This window comes from Erpetoichthys calabaricus, chromosome 12 (genome assembly GCF_900747795.2).
Source record: "Erpetoichthys calabaricus chromosome 12, fErpCal1.3, whole genome shotgun sequence".
Taxonomy (NCBI): domain Eukaryota; kingdom Metazoa; phylum Chordata; class Cladistia; order Polypteriformes; family Polypteridae; genus Erpetoichthys; species Erpetoichthys calabaricus.
The window spans coordinates 6,997,283-7,015,546 of NC_041405.2; the positions used below are offsets into that span (position 1 = coordinate 6,997,283).

Sequence of the window (18,264 nt, forward strand, 5' to 3'; positions counted from 1 at the left end):
GCCTGGGGTTTATTTCCTGCCTTGCGCCCTGTGTTGGCTGGGATTGGCACCAGCACACCCCCGTGATCCTGTAGTTAGGATATAGCGGGATGGATAAGGGATGGATGGATTATTCCAATGAGGGAGCTAGTGTCCCCTATAGGTAAACATCCACTTATGCATATTTCATAGCTTAAAAATAAATTTAACACATTCCCCTGGCTCTTAACTAAGTACTCTTAGAAGTGAACATTCATTTCAATTACTTTTTTTATTAAAACTACTTATATATACAGTATTTGTGAACCCCTACCATCCCTGTACTGTAACACAGGGGTAGGCAATGGCGGTCCTGGAGTGCCACAGTATGTGCAGGTTTTCGTTCCAACCCAGTTCCTTAACGAGAAATCAATTATTGCTGATGAAGCACATATTGCTTAAGTGACATTTTAATGCTTCATTTTAGTGGTCTCGCTTGTTAAGGTTCTCCAACCTTAATTGCTTATTTCAATCTTAAACTGCTGCATTCAGTGTTTTAATTGCTCCTTATTAGCAATAAGATGTAAAAGACAAAGCAGCCAGCAGTTCTCCAGCTAGCTTTTTTCCAATTACATCTGTGTGTGTTCATCATGCACGGTTTGATTTAATAAAACACTTAATAGAAAAATGTGACAGACTGAAAATGATCTGTTTCAGGCTTCAAATCATTTGGATGATATCCTTGGAAAGGAAAAAAATCTACGATATAAAAGCCTTACATTGCACAGACTAACAAGCCATAAAATTAAATAAGGTCTGAGATTGGCAATGATTGGTTTCTAATTAAGCAATTGGGTTGAATGAAAACCTGTAGCCACTGCGGCTCACCAGGACCGACATTGCCTACCCCTGTTTTACATCTTATTGCTAATAAGGAGCAATTAAAACACTGAATGCAGCAGTTTAAGATTGAAATAAGCAATTAAGGTTGGAGAACCTTAACAAGCGAGACCACTAAAATGAAGCATTAAAATGTCACTTAAGCAATATGTGCTTCATCAGCAATAATTGAGTTCTCGTTAAGGAACTGGGTTGGAACAAAAACCTGCACATACTGCGGCACTCCAGGACCGACGTTGCCTAGCCCTGCTGTAACAGACATAGATGTTCACCATTACCAGATAACTCTAGCAATTCAGCAATCAGACTTTTTAGCTTCTCAGGTACCAATTCATCCCCATCTGCTGCCTTACTTTATGCCCCTCACTTAACAAGCTTATGGTTTAAAGCTGAAGCAACTATATTATGTAGAGGTGGTACAGTGATAAACTGGTTAGTGCTTCTGCCTCCCGGGTCTACGAACCCTAGTTTGATTGCAGGACCTGAGCACATGTGGATTTTGACCATTCTCCTTTTGTTCAGGTGAGTTTTCTTGGTTTATAGTTGAAAACCCATTAGCCCCTTATGAGTAGATGTGGGGGTTTGTCATCTGATGCTCAGGTTTCGGGGTTACTTTCTGCCTTTCACCCAATTCTGCCAGGACAGGCTTAGCCCTCCTGAACACTGAAGTAGAAAATGGAAGTAGGGAACAGGTGAAAAATCATAAGTGACTCTGGATAAAATAGTTTGATCAATAAAAATGCAAATATTATTGATTTAATTTTTTACCTTTTGTCCATTTTCAGGTTTATTGGCAACAAAGTTCTTTTGACTAATCTTGACGATGACTCTGTCATCTCTCCTCATTGTGCCGATTCAGTTCCTTGCTGTCCATTATGCTATGGAATACAGCTTTCTGGGGACTCCTGATGAATGCAAGAGTGCAGAATTTGTGCCTGGCTACAACCTGGGAGGAGAAGGGGTCGACATTGTCACAATGGAAAACAAGCAAGCATACATGATCAACATGGAAGACTACCTAAATACAGATGAGAAGTGTACTCTCATCAAAAACCCCTTCCTAGAAAACAAGGTTCAAAAGTTGCCCATGGCAATGGTCGACTGGCGGCCCAGTGTCAAATGCTCAGCCACCATGAAAAGTGTTGTCTTTGATTCCAGCGAATCCTTGGTGAACGAAACGTCCAGCGTTATCACAAATGACTGGAAGGTTGGTCTCTCATTCAAAACCCAAGGATCAGTAGTGCTAGCTGGGAGTCACTCCAAAGAATCACAGTTCTCCATGGAAAGGACAAAGCATGACAAAACCAGCTTCTCCAGCCAAACCTTTCAATGCCAGCATTACAGGTAACGCTTACGTAGTTTCTACCACAACTTGCTGCCACATCTTTACATTTCAACTCCTGTCTCTAAGAATTAGTCACTAGTTTTCCTAATAACTGGGCGTCCAATGTGCCATCAGGATGGAATTGACTTGGGTGTCAGAAATTGAGACAGAGGAGGCTCTCCAGTCAGTCCAGAGGGGAAATTTCTGAACAAATGGAGATTAGTTTGTTAAAGCTATCTAAAAGCTGGAGATTGGAATTTATTTTCCATTGCTTTTAGTACGCAGGTCTACATGTTAAAGAGCATACAATTATAACAGTTTTTAAAGAGCACCGATAAGTTGAGGAAAACATTCTCCTGTCTAGGCCAGTACTTTCCAAACTTTTCCAGGCCATCTTCCAAAGACTCAAAATTCTTTTCGACCCCTCAAACATAGTAAGTAGGGAAACTGAGTAAATGTTTCAGAGCAGTGGACCACTTTGAGAGTGAAATGGGAGGAGTTCTTTTCTTGCAATGGTTACATTTTAATTTTTTAAATGTCTTTGTACAAAAGTTCTTCTGTATCAAAAAACTAATTATTATTGCTATTTTACAACATTTCCATCATACCATAACATTTTTCTAAGCCTGCTTAATCTTGAGAGGGGTCATGAGGGGCTGGAGCCTATCCCAGCAAGCATAAGGCAAAAGGCAGGAACAATCCACTTGGCGAGGTGACAGTCCATTGCAGGGGAAAACAAATTCTCTCACACATACCACAAACCCAAAGGGGCCAACTTAGCGTCACTAAACAAACCAAATAGGGACAATTTAGCATCACCAATTCACTTAACAATTCATTTCTTGTATAGCCCAAAAATCACACAAGGAATGCCTCAATGGGCTTTAGCAGGCCCTGTTTTTTGACAACTCAACCAATCCCCCCTTCGCCAACCCCCTGCCTTGATGCCCTAAGAAAACAAGAAGAAAACGAAGAAATCTTGGGAAAGGCAAATCAAAGAGAGACCCTTTTTCCCTTTTAATTGATTTGCAGTTTATGACTGAGACTCCTTAATTATTTCTTAGAAGCCAAACAATCATGCAATACAAAACACAGCAATAGATGAGCAGTTAACCTGTGTCCATCATACAATGCTGGAAAATAATAATAATAATAAATTTTCTTTATATTGCACTTTATATTTTAGCAATCCCAAAGTGCTACAGAGTAAAAATAGAATAAAAAATTAAAAAAAAAAAATAAACAGAAGAATCTATAAAATACATTAACAAAAGGACTTTCTAAAAAGATGAGTTTTTAGGTTTCGCTTAAAGAAATAAAGAAAGGTGAAGGTCTCAGTAATCTCGATCCACTCATGCCCACAAAACGTCTCGACGGTGCTCTTAGAAAAAAGAAAATCAACAATTTTGGAAATGTTTGCTGCGGCAGAATAAGAGCAGCAATAAGCCACGGAATTACTTAATGGGTTTAGTTAACAGCAAGAATTGAGTTCTAATAAAGAAAGTGATTAGAGTTTGAGGCTCCGACTTAGCTAGTTGTCTGTTGACTCACTTTGCATCTAAAAAAGAAATTCAGGACTGAATCTTATATATATATATATATATATATATATATAAAAGTCAACTAAAATGTGGGGGGAAAAAAGGTTAGCAGCAAAGACTGTTCACTAATTAGGAAATGAGCCCAAATTAATACCAGCAGCCACAGTAGTGCTCCAGGACCAGTGTTGGTGACCCCCGAGTTATACTCACCTAATCCCCATTTTTTCCCTGACATGCAATAAGAACAGCTGGTATCTGTTACCAGTGGACTTCATGTCAGACATTAAAGAAAATGAGGACCTTCTAGAATCCCTTCAGCTCAACATATAATGAAGTTGTCCTAATATCTAATGCAGATGTTTTATAAAGGTTTTTGGGTCTTTGCTTGAGCTATATGGTTTGTTCTGGACTACCTCAAATCTTTGTGTGGTTCCATCTGAAATAATGTCATCTAGTATGTGATTGACTGTTTAACTAAAAGAATTTTAACAGCTTTGCCAATGCTCTTGAGAATTCTGAACACGTGGATTAGGTCCTCACATAGCCACCTCTGTTAAGTCGAAAAAGGCTCCCTTAACCCCCATGTCAGCATTAACTGTGAGTTTCTCTTCGGGTTGGAATTCTATGTAAAACCAGTTAAGCCCCAGTGTCTTTCAGGATATTGCTGGTATGATCCAATGTAGAGCATGAAGCCTGAATTACACCCGGGACAGCATTCTGCTGCCATCTAGTGGAAACAATAACATCATGCTGCAAAAGTCTCTGATTTGCTACTTTAAGGTAAATCATTAATATTCATGAGTGTGGTACAGCCTTCAACCAAAACACAGTGGTGTGTAGACAAGATACTTTTAAAGCCTGATTTAGAACAACCAAACAAAACTAAGCGATAGTGCTGACAATGAGAATTGGTCAGCAGATGCTGACAAGGATACTGAAACATTTTGCTATGTATCATAGTTAGCTTGCAGTACTGATTTATTAGCGTGAATCCGAGATCCACACAGCGGGCCGGGGCCTTCCTCACTCACTCGCCATCTTCAGGGTGTCTTCCTTAACTCCGCTTAGCTAGAAAACGAGAGAACAATTGAATTCAACTTTATTTGATATTTGAAATTAAGTGTTACTTAGGTCTTGATGAGTTTTGAGTCTGGATAATTTCTTAAGTGTATGCCACATTGAAAAGATAGACTGCAATTCAGATTGTGGATCGTGATATGATTTTTTTGGAAAGATCGCCCACCCCTAATTTGAGTAATCAAGTTTTCAGATTTATGTAGGATTTATTAACCCTTTGGCGAGCTACTTGGAAAGGGGTGGCGAGCTACCAGTAGCTTGCGAGAGACGTGTTGGGAGACCCCTGGTTTAAACTACCATTTGAGAAACCTCAATTGCTCCATCAAGGCCAAGGTTGTTTGCACTGCAAGTGCAACTGGTTGACCTTCAGTCTCATGCTAGTAATTCAAAATACTAAGGTATTGCAGCATTTCAGAGGATACCGCTGGAATAAAATTGTTCACACGTTGCCAGAGACATGGCGCAGGATGCCTGCAAAAGAGCATTACTGTCTTTAACGTCAGCTCATCCCAACAGGAGGCAAAAGTAGATAAAGAAGTGATGTGATTGAGGTGTTTAAAATTATGAAGGGAATTAGAAAGCTTCCAATTGTGTCTCCATGTTCTTGTTGCAAAACTTATTTTAAAATAACATGTGGGATCCACTGTACGAAGTGCAAATTTAGCAATAAATATTAAGTTTTTCTTCACATGGAGAACCACTGACACATGGAATAAAGCAAAAGTAGTGCGGTCAACAGCAGGGCTTTAGGGATCTTCAAGTTTCGACATGATGTTATTTTGAAGAATCTAGGTCAATAGTATTGTTGGGTTGAATTGCCCTATCTTTTCCAAATTGTTCTACTGCATAAAATTAAAATTATGATATTAACCACATCCTTTGAAGCGACCTGCAGCTCAGGTGTGTACTGCTCAACACTGCTAACCTCATTGTGACTTGGTCACTACGTCTGTGTTGTTAGGAGATTCTCTTGCTGTCTTTGTGTTTTTTATTCTTGTGTACTCCAGTTTGCCCAGCTACTGCCAAAAGACGCTTGGTTGAGATAGTTGGCGTACATCTGTAAGGCCCTGTGATGGGTACTCGTTCCAACCAAGTTTGCTTAATGACTTTGCACCCTGTATAGTCGGGATATGGTCTGGCCACCCATGACCCTGAAATGGACACAGTGCGATTACAAATTGGTGCAAAATTAAAACAAAAATGGAAAGTGGCTGCATTTGTGGAGTGTGCATGTTCTCCCTTTGTATTTTTGAACATTTTTTCCCCACTCATTTCCTGATACAGAAACTACTGAAAATTGCCTGGTATCTACTTTAATGATGGTTCCTACCTTACAAGCACTGTGGTCAGGACCAGCTCTGGTTCCTCTTAGACCCGTATAGGAAAAAGCTATTTTAGTTTGATTATTTAAATAGAAGCAGAAGTTAGTGGCAGCAAACAGATCACCTCCAAAAAAAAAATTAATAATGAAATAAAAACCCTTACATGACCCCACCATATGCAATAGCAGCACAAGACCTTAAGGTCATGCTGTATTCCTTTTCCCTCAGTAATTGGATGTCAGAGCTGGGAATGAAGTCACAGCCGAGTTGACCGTGTTCTAGCAAAACAATAGGAAAACGAATACAGATGGCACTAGGAAAACATCTGCAATGCTTACTCTTTCAGAATACAGACGACTACTGAACATCGCATTGTGTGGATTTTTGTGCACCCAAACACTGCAGTGACATGGACAGTACTGCTAGTGGGACCGATTTAATGAGACACAAACAGACAGAAGTGCTAATAACAAGTAGGATACTACAGCTTTCACTTCTGTTGATGTGCGGGTCGGCGTTAGTTAGAATCTCTCCACTTTATAAGTAAGAAAGCCAACTCGTGGGAAACGTCCTACTGGGAACTCAGAATTTCCGACTTCCCAGTTGAAGTGGAATGTAGGCCAGATCCCCACTTCTGGTTAGATGGCAGAAATGCAACCCATCATTTATAGTATTTCTATAATAACAAAACAATTTAAAAAAAGACCACAGAAAACATTTTCTTGGCTTCAACAGTATTTTTAATTAACTTTAAAAGATATGGATTTTATTTCTGCTACTTAAAAGATAACTGATGGACTGAATGAAACATGGCAGAATCAGTGGCACTGTAATGTCATTAACTTCTTTCATATCTCCATACTGTAGAAATCGGATTCAATTTTTATGCAAAAAAACCAAAAGGATCACGTGGCGTGTTTCCCCGAGGGTGATTCGGCTCGTAAGATCCTCATTGTTAGGGACCCGAGTGGCTGGACCAAACCAAGGGGTCACCCACATAACACCCGGCTGAGGCAAATAGAGGGTCATTTCTGGAGGGTGGGACTGAAGGGGTTGCAAACCGGGATCCCGAGTTGTTTTGCTGTGTAGTAGGTGCGGCAACGCACTGTACCAGTGCACGCTCTCCAACTTGACTTGACCATTTGCACTTATTAATGGACAAGCCTTGCAATTAACTTTTTTCATTTCGCATGACTAACCACTAAAGTTATGTGCAAGATAAATATTAAATGAAGGCTTTTGAGGGATAACACAGTTAGTGTATATCTCCAATAAATAATTTTCTGGCCTCTCTCTCTTCTCTTTAGCTACAGGTTGATTGAGAATCCTCCACTTCTGAAACATTTTTCAGATTCTATTCAGAAACTTCCCAAGAGATACAAGAAGATGGCTTATCAGAAGATTATTGATACTTATGGAACTCATTTCATTACACATGTCAGCTTAGGTGGCAAAGTAAAAACAATTACAGCCATCAAGACGTGTGAGGCTGCTTTAAATGGGGTAAAGGTAGAAGATGTGAAGGACTGTCTGGACGTAGAGGCCTCTACCACCATTAAAGGGACAATAACAGCAAATACTGCCTATAAGTACTGTGAGCAGAAGAAGAAAAACTTGAAAATTGGGGACAGGTTCTCAACCACATTTTCAGATCGCAAAACCTTCATCCAAGGTGGCAATAGTAATATAGAAAATCTCCTTTTCTCCAGCAAATTAGACCCAAATGCCTACAAAAACTGGTTAGAATCCACTAAATCTATTCCTGGTGTGATTCAGTATTCCTTAGAACCACTTCATATGCTGATCCAAAACGATACCAAAAAGAAAAGGAATATGAGGCTGGCCATTAGCAAGTACATTCAAAGAAATGGCTTCCAAACACATTGTTCCAGCAAGTGCAAGGACGGCTCATTCGCCAGCAAACATAATTCCTGCTTGTGTGTTTGTAATGAAAACCCCAACTTTGATAATATGTGCTGCCCCAGAAAGCTTGGGATAGCTGAACTGAGTGTCAGAGTTAACAAAGCCGAGGGTCTGTATGGGGACACTTGGAGCCAAACTGATGGATACGTCAAGGTTTTCTTTGGAGACAAGAAGTTGCAAACCAACATCATTTATGAAAACAATAACCCTGTATGGAATATGGACTTGGATTTTGGGACAGTTGAGCTGTCAATGATCGCTCAGATCAAGGTAGAAGTGTGGGATGAGGACAACGCGTGGTACAAGTGGTGGCATGATTATCTCGGAGGCTGTACCATAAGCATTAAACATGGAAACCATAAAAAGATGTGCACCTTAAATCATGGCACTGTGCATTTCTCTTACACCATAAGATGTGCACCCAGCCTGGGTGGCGAAACTTGCAGAAACTACCAGCCTTCACCCATAAGCACCAGCCTGATGGACAGCTTTGTGTCCAGGAATGCTATTCCCATCACACAGAGCTCCGTTTCAAAGTGGAATCAGTTCCATCTACAGGATTCTAAAATCCCTCAAAGAAACCACAGCAAGCATCTTTAGTGGAACTAAGAGCGCGAGATCGGTTTGGTGATTTGAGATTACATTTCTGTTTCTTTTACTATTTCTTGTGTAAAGCACATTCTAAAATTACCTCAGATATTTCAAGGCAAAGAATCGTTCAACATTTAGACCAATAAAAATGATTTTACATTAAAATTTGCCATTTCTTAAAATGATCAATATCTTAATCTTAAAAGCAATAAATTGTTTTGCGAAACTTCAATGTTAGCCATCTTTTGAAATACAAGGTTGTGATCACATATGCTGCAACAACAAAAAAAAGTCAATCATAGCCCGATGGCACAGAAAACCTGTTATTTACACAAAGCTCCCAAAGGGAAAAGGCTTCTGGGCCAGTGTTGTTCTTTTCTTTAAATACATTACAGAAAATAAAAAGATATAATAAAAGGCAATAATCCCTTATCCATAAACTCAACTCACAAAGTTTATGTTGGGTCAGACGAGGTGAATTACAACCTGACTGACTTAATCACTGATTGATTTTGACGCCGAAACCTTAGTTATGACTCATGAAAATGATTAATTTTCAGTCGGTATTAGCACTGCCTAATTCTGTTAAATAGTGATAACCACGTGGCTAAGACCCCTCAGTTGTTCAGTTGGATGAGAAGCAGTCAGACATGAAATCTAACAGATAATTTGGTCTTTTCTTACCATCTTTTACTTTCCTTTGGTTTTCCTTTATTCTTCACAAGCACATATTAAAGTTTTAATTAACGATGTGCCTTCCAGAAAAAAACACGACTGAGAATTTCCAACGCTGGATTCCACTGGAAAACATTTTAATAAAAAAACAGGTTAAGTCTCAAAATCAATAACCATCCAACAGCAATAGCATTACTTTACTCAAATTATGTTGATCTGCATATCAAACCTCAAACCCACATCGTCCTGAAAGGTTCTATAGTACTGTTTTATTTCCAGAAGAGTTAAGGTATTAGAAGCCTGTGTATAGAACCACTCTGCCAGAAAAAAAAATCCAATTCATTTTGTTTTAAACACTCAAATGCTCAAAGACAAGTTAGCTCGATGTTTTAAACTCCAAGATTTAACTCAAAAGAAAAGCTAAAGACTGGGTGCAAAATAGGACTTAACTCCTAATTTAGGAGTTTTCCAATGTTGTTGGGCCATGGTCTGGACACACCACCCCATCTTGGATAAAGAAGGTTCGACAATGAAAGGAACATCGTCAGGAGCTTGCTTTGAAAATGCAGGGTAACAACTTTGTTGGTGCTATAGAACTGAATATTATTGTTGTTGTCGCCATTGTCCAAGTGGACTTTGCATGTTCTTCTCATGTATGCATAGGTTTTTTTTTTTTTTGGGTCACATATCCAAAGACGGACAAAGTGAGGTTAACTGGAAAATGTGTTCTTGTACGAGTGTGTAACCCAGTAACAAACTGGTTCCCTGTCCACAACCCTAAACCAAACTAAACAGTTTTGGGGATGTACAAGAATTACTTTAAACATGAAAGTATAGCACATGACATGGTGGCCCTGTGGCTAGGTCTGATTCCATCAGGGATTCAGTGCCTGGGTTTGGAATCTCAAACATTCCCATTCCATCACCATGGACCTCACCCCATGTGGTTTAGTTTTCCTAGAACATTCCAAAGACACATTACGAGGTTAACTTGAAAACCTAAACTGGTTCTGTACGCGTGTGATTGTACGGTATGTGTAAGTGTAGCCTGAACTGAACTGGTGCTCCATCCAGAGTGGTTTCCTGTCATTTTGCCCAATGCTGATGGGATATTTGTCTGCCTTTTGTGACCCTCAATTATTTGAAACAATGTTATATTATGTGTTTGTAAGCGTCACTTAAGTCCCATTCCTAATCTCTTATCACCTTAAACTATGATCTGTAATAAATGGGCAACTCTCACTTTCAGAGTCTGCATTCATATTCAGGCCTGACAGTATATTGACCGCCACAAAAGAATATCTACACAACAAGGACAGCTCTTAAAAGGTCACTCACCTTACTTACATGGTAAACATTTTGATTCACACATTCACATGATCTCAATGTCTGACAGACTCAAACATGTAAAACCTACACCTTGGCATCCATTCTAGGCTCGTCTTTACTCTGTAGGTCACCTGACAATCAAAGCTGACAGTCCAGCCAGACGAACATTAACAATATTCCAAGAAGATAAACATTTGTTGTATTATGAAAGAAAAAAAAAATCTTACACTCCTATGCTAAAGGATTTTTATTACAAATAAGTCTGTACTGATGTTTGCAGGTAAACTGAACTATGAGTAAACAATAACATCAGGTAGTTAGAAAGAAGAGGATGCGTACTCTGTAATGATAGCCAAGCACAACCCTGGCATGAGGGTGAGTCTTGACTTAATAATAATAATTCATGACTTGGTAGTTGGTGACATTAAGAACAGGATCTACAACATGACTTGAAATCTTTTTTTTTTTTTTTTAATTATTAAGAAAAACAAAAAAAAAAAACAAACAAAAAAAAGAATAATACACAGTTTGTTATAAAAATCCAGGAGAAGTCTCCAAGCAGCTGGAACATGTGATTTCCCTATAAAATCCAGGTCACAAAGGAAGACCATCCAGTCTTGGTTTCAAGTCTTCTGCACAGTATACAGTTCAATGTTGGTTTCAGTATCTCAGCCAAAGCCAGTGATTGGTGAAGGCACAGCATTTACAAAGATGATTCGGCCTACAGTCCACCAGGGCTCAGTTACTGTGATAAACATGACACTTTCTGGACAGAGGTACAGATAAAACCAAGTTCTGAAAAAGACAAATGGCAAAGAAGTACATATGTCATTGGCTAGCTAGAATATACAAGTGGAAAATGTGATTAATTAAAAACACATAACTCACATGCTTTCAACAATATAAAAATACTGACTCTAATAAACCTGAACTATATTGACAACTCTAAGGCAGTAAAGAGGCAGATTTTACAGTCTGAGGCTCATTCCTTTATACTAACATACTTGGAGCCAATTGTGAATTTACATTCCTGGATTTAATTTTTTTTTTTTTGGTGATCAATTATTTATTGAATATATCAAAAATAGTAAGCTAAACAAAATTATATTTATAATGAAATAAGTGTCAAACCCCTAGATTCCCTGAAATTATTTCTTCATATCCCTGCTTCTGTCAAAAGAGCTCTTAAAAAAAAGTCACCCATTTTGATAAGTGCCCTCTGCAGATTCCCTGTCCAAGGCTAATTTCTGTCTTGTGCTGAACGCTGCCAGAAAAGACTCTGGGCTGACAAGACCATATTGTGGATTGTGCACATTTGATTATGGATGAATGGGAAATTTGTGACCATCCATTTTCTGTCCAAGCATTTAATAATTGGTTGACTCATTTTGAAATTTGCCAGTCTTGACAGCATCAGGCACAAATCCAGAAGGGTTGGATCTGCTCAAGTGCTTTCTATTGCAGGTGTTTGAAAATGTTAGTGTAAGTAGGAACCTTAGAAATGATTAGAGCATTTACAGGTTCTAATAAATAAGGACACATTGAACAATTACTATAAGAAACTAGGCACTGGTCCTTACACTTGAATACTGATGTATATTATATTAATTGCACTCAACGACAAAATATTAACAATAAAGCATTTTGAATTAAAACATGCCCAAATCACCGGGGCCCCACTCTGGAGCCAGGCCTGGAGGTGGGGCTCGATGGCGAGCGCCTGGTGGCCGGGCCTGCACCCATGGGGCTCGGCCGGGCACAGCCCGAAGAGGCAACGTGGGTCCCCCTTCCCATGGGCTCACCACCTATGGGAGGGGCCAAGGAGGTTGGGTGAAGTGTGAGTTGGGTGGTGGCCGAAGGCGGGGACCTTGGCGGTCCGATCCTCGGCTACAGAAGCTGGCTCTTGGGACGTGGAATGTCCCCTCTCTGAAGGGGAAGGAGCCTGAGCTAGTGCGCGAAGTTGAGAGGTTCCGGCTAGATATAGTCGGACTCACCTCGACGCACAGCTTGGACTCTGGAACCAATCTCCCTCCTTGAGAGGGGCTGGACTCTGTACCACTCTGGAGTTGCCCCTGGTGAGAGGCGCCGAGCGGGTGTGGGTATACTTATTGCCCCCTGACCTGGAGCCTGTACATTGGGGTTTACCCCGGTGGACGAGAGGGTAGCCTCCCTTCGCCTTCGGGTGGGGGGACGGGTCCTAACTGTTGTTTGTGCGTACCCACCCTTTTTGGAGTCCCTGGAGGGGGTGCTAGAGGGCATACCTTCTGGGGACTCCCTCGTTCTGCTGGGAGACTTCAATGCTCACGTTGGCAATGACAGTGAGACCTGGAAAGGCGTGATTGGGAGGAATGGCCCCCCCCGATCTGAACCCGAGCGGTGTTTTGCTATTGGATTTCTGTGCTCATCATGGATTGTCCATAACGAACACCATGTTCAAGCATAGGGGTGTTCATATGTGCACTTGGCACCAGGACACCCTAGGCCTCAGTTCGATGATCGACTTTGTGCTCGTGTCGTCGGACTTGCGGCCACATGTCTTGGACACTCGGGTGAAGAGAGGGGCGGAGCTGTCAACTGATCACCACCTGGTGGTGAGTTGGCTTCGATGGTGGGGGAGGATGCCGGTCAGGCGTGGTAGACCCAAAGGTGTTGTGAGGGTCTGCTGGGAACGTCTGGCAGAGCCCCCTGTCAGAAGTAGCTTCAACTCCCACCTCCGGCAGAACTTCGACCACATCCCGAGGGAGGTGGGGGACATTGAGTCCGAATGGGCCATGTTCCGTGCCTCTATTGTTGAGGCAGCTGACCGGAGCTGTGGCCGTAAGGTGGTCGGTACCTGTCGTGGCGGCAATCCCCGAACCCGTTGGTGGACACCGGCGGTGAAGGATGCCATCAAGTTGAAGAAGGAGTCCTACAGGACCCTTTTGTCCTGTGGGACCCTGGAGGCAGCTGATAGGTACCGGCAGGCCAAGCGGAATGCGGCTTTGGTGGTTGCTGAGGCAAAAACTCGGGCGTGGGAGGAGTTTGGGGAGGCCATGGAGAACGACTTTCGGATGGCTTCGAGGAGATTCTGGTCCACCATCCGGCGTCTCAGGAAGGGGAAGCAGTGCAGTGTCAACACTGTATATGGCGGGGATGGTGCGCTGCTGACCTCGACTCGGGACGTTGTGGGTCGGTGGGGGGAGTACTTCGAAGACCTCCTCAATCCCATTAACATGCCTTCCAATGAGGAAGCAGAGCCTGGGGACTCAGAGGTGGGCTCCCCCATCTCTGGGACTGAGGTCACCGAGGTGGTCAAAAAACTCCTTGGTAGCAGGGCCCCGGGGGTGGATGAGATACGCCCGGAGTTCCTCAAGGCTCTGGATGTTGTAGGACTGTCTTGGTTGACACGCCTCTGCAACATCGCATGGACATCAGGGACAGTGCCTCTGGATTGGCAGACCAGGGTGGTGGTCCCCCTCTTTAAGAAGGGGGATCGGAGGGTGTGTTCCAACTACAGAGGGATCACACTCCTCAGCCTCCTTGGAAAAGTCTATTCAGGGGTCCTGGAGAGGAGGGTCCGTCGGATAGTCGAGCCTCGGATTCAGGAGGAACAGTGTGGTTTCGTCCTGGTCGCGGAACAGTGGACTAGCTCTATACCATTAGCAGGGTCCTGGAGGGTGCATGGGAGTTTGCCCAACCAGTCTACATGTGTTTTGTGGACTTGGAAAAGGCATTCGACCGTGTCCCTCAGGGAATCCTGTGGGGAGTACTCCGAGAGTATGGGGTACCGGACCCCCTGATAAGGGCTGTTCAGTCCCTGTACGATCAGTGCCAGAGCTTGGTCCACATTGCCGGCAGTAAGTCGAACCCGTTTCCAGTGAGAGTTGGACTCTGCCAGGGCTGCCCTTTGTCACTGATTCTGTTCATAACTTTTATGGACAGAATTTCTAGGCGCAGCCAGGGCGTTGAGGGGGTCCGGTTTGGTGGGCTCAGGATTGGGTCACTGCTTTTTGCAGATGATGTTGTCCTGTTTGCTTCATCAGGCCGTGATCTTCAGCTCTCTCTGGATCGGTTCGCAGCCGAGTGTGAAGCGGCTGGGATGAGAATCAGCACCTCCAAATCCGAGACCTTGGTCCTCAGCCGGAAAAGGGTGGAGTGCTCTCTCAGGGTTGGTAGCGAGATCCTGCCCCAAGTGGAGGAGTTCAAGTATCTCGGGGTCTTGTTCACGAGTGAGGGAAGAATGGAGCGTGAGATTGACAGGCGGATCGGTGCGGCTTCCGCAGTAATGCGGGCGCTGCATCGGTCTGTCGTGGTGAAAAAGGAGCTGAGCCGCAAGGCAAAGCTCTCAATTTACCAGTCGATCTACGCTCCTACCCTCACCTATGGTCATGAGCTATGGGTAGTGACTGAAAGAACGAGATCGCGAATACAAGTGGCTGAAATGAGTTTCCTCCGCAGGGTGTCTGGGCTTTCCCTTAAAGATAGGGTGAGAAGCTCAGTCATCCGGGAGGGGCTCAGAGTAGAGCCGCTGCTCCTCCGCATCGAGGGGAGTCAGATGAGGTGGCTCGGGCATCTGATCAGGATGCCTCCTGGACGCCTCCCTGGTGAGGTGTTCCGGGCACGTCTAACCGGGAGGAGGCCCCGGGGAAGACCCAGGACACGCTGGAGGGACTATATGTCTCGACTGGCCTGGGAACGCCTTGGGATTCTCCCGGAAGAGCTAGAAGTGGTGGCCGGGGAGAGGGAAGTCTGGGCATCTCTGCTCAAGCTGCTGCCCCCGCGACCCGACCTCGGATAAGCGGGAGACAATGGATGGATGGATGGATGGAACATGCCCAAATGAATTTTTAAAACTTACAATTTACAAAATATATAAAAATATCTCAAATTAAAACCATACCAGCCTTTCATAAGGGTTATAACTAGAATGAGAACTGCAGTCAAAAATTGCAAACCTCACTAAATACTATGAAGTACAGAACTCTACAAGTAGTCTCTAAATTACTCAATTTTATCCTAAATCAATCTGATACATGCAGGAAGCAAACACCATATACACTTACATTATTATCAACAATGTGATGCAATGTTATTTTGCAAAGACAGCAGTGACGATTGCAATTATAATGATGAGAAGGACCACACTCAGGCAAACTGCAATGCAGATTTTCTTCTGTACAAAGAAACAAAAAAACAATACGTCACATTAAAGACTGAAACGTGAGAGCTTGACTGAAAGTGACCAGGGATCTTCTCCAGAAAGAAAGATTAGTGTGAAATCTGGTTCAAGTAAGTAGTGATTCACAAAAAATCAGGCTAATTCCGTTCCAGAAAAACCTGGATTTAGACAAACCTGCATTTTTGGAACAGATTCTACCAGAATTAAGTGAGGCCAAAGATAACTTGATAATCCTGCTTTTTGGAATGGGATCAGGATTTGCCTGTTCCAGAAATACAGATCTGACAAAATCCAGCTTGGATACTGGTGCAACCAATGCTCTGAAACTAATCTACAAAATAGGAAGTTTAACCTGAAGGATTAACAAATTGAAGCCACAATATTTAAGGAGCAAAGCATCTATTCATAAAATCAAAGATCATTAATGTCCAGTAAGAAATGATGATCGGAGCTACACTATTTAAAACAGAGAATTAGCCAACAAAATATTGAAAATGTCATACCCTTTCCTGAATGAACGACAGACATGGAAGCACAACTCCTTTGCAAATTCTGCCCAGAGAAACGTAATCAGACCCTGATCAGACATTGTGTCACGCCCAGAGAAGAGTCTGCATGACTGTCATCATTTATTTTCTGAAAGTTTAATATATTTGAACAGTCTTATAAAACATGACATGTTTAGTGCCACATTGTGGCTTCGAGCCGACATTGATGCAAATCATGGACATTTTCTGCAGTTTTTCACTTGTTTTAGTTTTTGGGAAAGCGATTGCAAAAGTCTGCCTAACACTGAAGCAGCAATTACACACGTGGACTACCTTTGGTGGCAGAAATAAATAACCATTATCAAAGAGGAATTCCGCAGAGTAGTCGGCTGTTCAGTGTTTGATTCATAAGGGCATGTAAATAATGCTGTTGCATACATATATACTTATCCACACTGCATAAATAGATATACAGATGCATGATTCACCTACAATACAGTATTTGTAGGATCAGAGATGTAAACAATGACATGTCTTAAGATAGGGTTTTAATTATATGTAAGACAATATTCTGTAAAAGTGCAGTGAGGAACAGTAATCAGTCCATCCACACACACACAAACTAGTCAAAAATATTTAGACTTCAAAAAAAAAAAAACTAATCAAACACCTACTGACTGTCTACATTTGCAACATTTGTCTACATTACCTTCATCTTGTCCTTAATGATGCATAGGATAAAAACACAAAAATTGTCAGTAACTGTAAACTCTAATTGTTAGAAATATTCAAAGTGAATATCTTGAGGATGTATTTGCAACGACAGCAAACTGTCTGCTACTGATGCTCACAGACTGGCCCACAGACATCTGTTGCAGTTGGCTACAGGATGCTCAAGTTGGAAAATCTATCTTCCGCTTTCTTTCTCAGCATGTACAGTGCTGAACATTCTCTTTTTCAGTAAAAGGAACTGATCCAAGGAACCGCATTCTCCAACACTGTGGAAATCTGATCCTCTCACCTTGCATGCTTTATGCTTGTTTTCCACAGCACTCTGCATATGATCAGCAGCCTTCTCTACATAATTCTTTGACTGTAAGATATTATCCTCAATCCTGTCAATGACTTCTCCCTGTGAGTTGAATATGAAGGACACATCACCCATGAAATCACAATATTGTTAAATTAAAAAAAAAATGTGCAAAATGAAGTTGCTGATCAAAACAATCATTTGATTTGGGAAACACACTAAAGAAGAAACAAGAATCACATGGTCACGAGAGAATACAACTCAAGAATCAGCACGGGGAAGATACTGTATGTATCTTAAATACTTCAACTAAAAAGTGATTTAAACAATTAACTATTAGCCTAACTCATCAACTGCAGTGCTTGTTAATTGTTTAGAAAGGTCAGTAAATTAGGTATAGCTTTCAACAATATTCTATATCCAATACCATAGGCAGAAACAGTTGCAGACCCACCTGAGCCTCTACCTCCATTGCAAGGTACTGGAAGAGCTCGTGCAGTTCTCTGATGCTCCTTTCCAGTTTGAGGATCTCATCATGCCGAGATTCAATCTCATTGAGTGCCTGCTTTGTGGCCTGCGTGTCTTTCAGTATCTGCAGACAGAGCAAAGAACAGATTACAGTTACGAGAAAAACCCTGTGAGGTTGGCCTGGAATATTTCAATTATAATAAAGATAAACAAAGAATGCACATTGTCATTATATGACTGTCTTTACCTTTCATGGATTAAGATCAGACCACACTTCAGGAGCAGGTCATGCAGCAGTATAGATACACTAAACACACACATACACAGTATACATTTCTTTATACACACACATAAATATTTACAATATATGTAAGAATTACATGACTGGAAGAAGGACTAATTTCCTGTCTATTACTTGGCATAGTTATAAGAACACTGCCTTTCCCTATAATGTTTATCTAACCATAGAAAAATTTCAAA

General features: G+C 41.8%; 2 protein-coding genes across 2 annotated transcripts in view; one reads left to right on the forward strand and one right to left on the reverse strand.

Moving 5' to 3' along the window:
* Positions 1-1,558: 1,558 nt before the first annotated feature.
* LOC114643072 (perforin-1-like) lies at positions 1,559-8,815 on the forward strand. The gene is made up of 2 exons (XM_028791772.2): positions 1,559-2,202; positions 7,430-8,815. The coding sequence occupies exons 1-2, from the start codon at positions 1,682-1,684 to the stop codon at positions 8,643-8,645; spliced, it is 1,737 nt and encodes a 578-aa protein (XP_028647605.1). The 5' UTR covers positions 1,559-1,681; the 3' UTR covers positions 8,646-8,815.
* A 2,338-nt stretch (positions 8,816-11,153) lies between these two features.
* Positions 11,154-18,264, reverse strand: part of stx4 (syntaxin 4) — a 42,753-nt gene continuing 35,642 nt past the window's right edge. Inside the window, exons 8-11 of the mRNA XM_028791767.2 lie at positions 17,771-17,908; positions 17,308-17,418; positions 15,683-15,792; positions 11,154-11,435 (exon numbers count right to left, since the gene is read on the reverse strand). Of these exons, the coding sequence (XP_028647600.1) occupies positions 15,709-15,792; positions 17,308-17,418; positions 17,771-17,908 (333 nt within the window). The 3' untranslated portion in view covers positions 11,154-11,435; positions 15,683-15,708. The remainder of the gene's footprint in view (positions 11,436-15,682; positions 15,793-17,307; positions 17,419-17,770; positions 17,909-18,264) is intronic.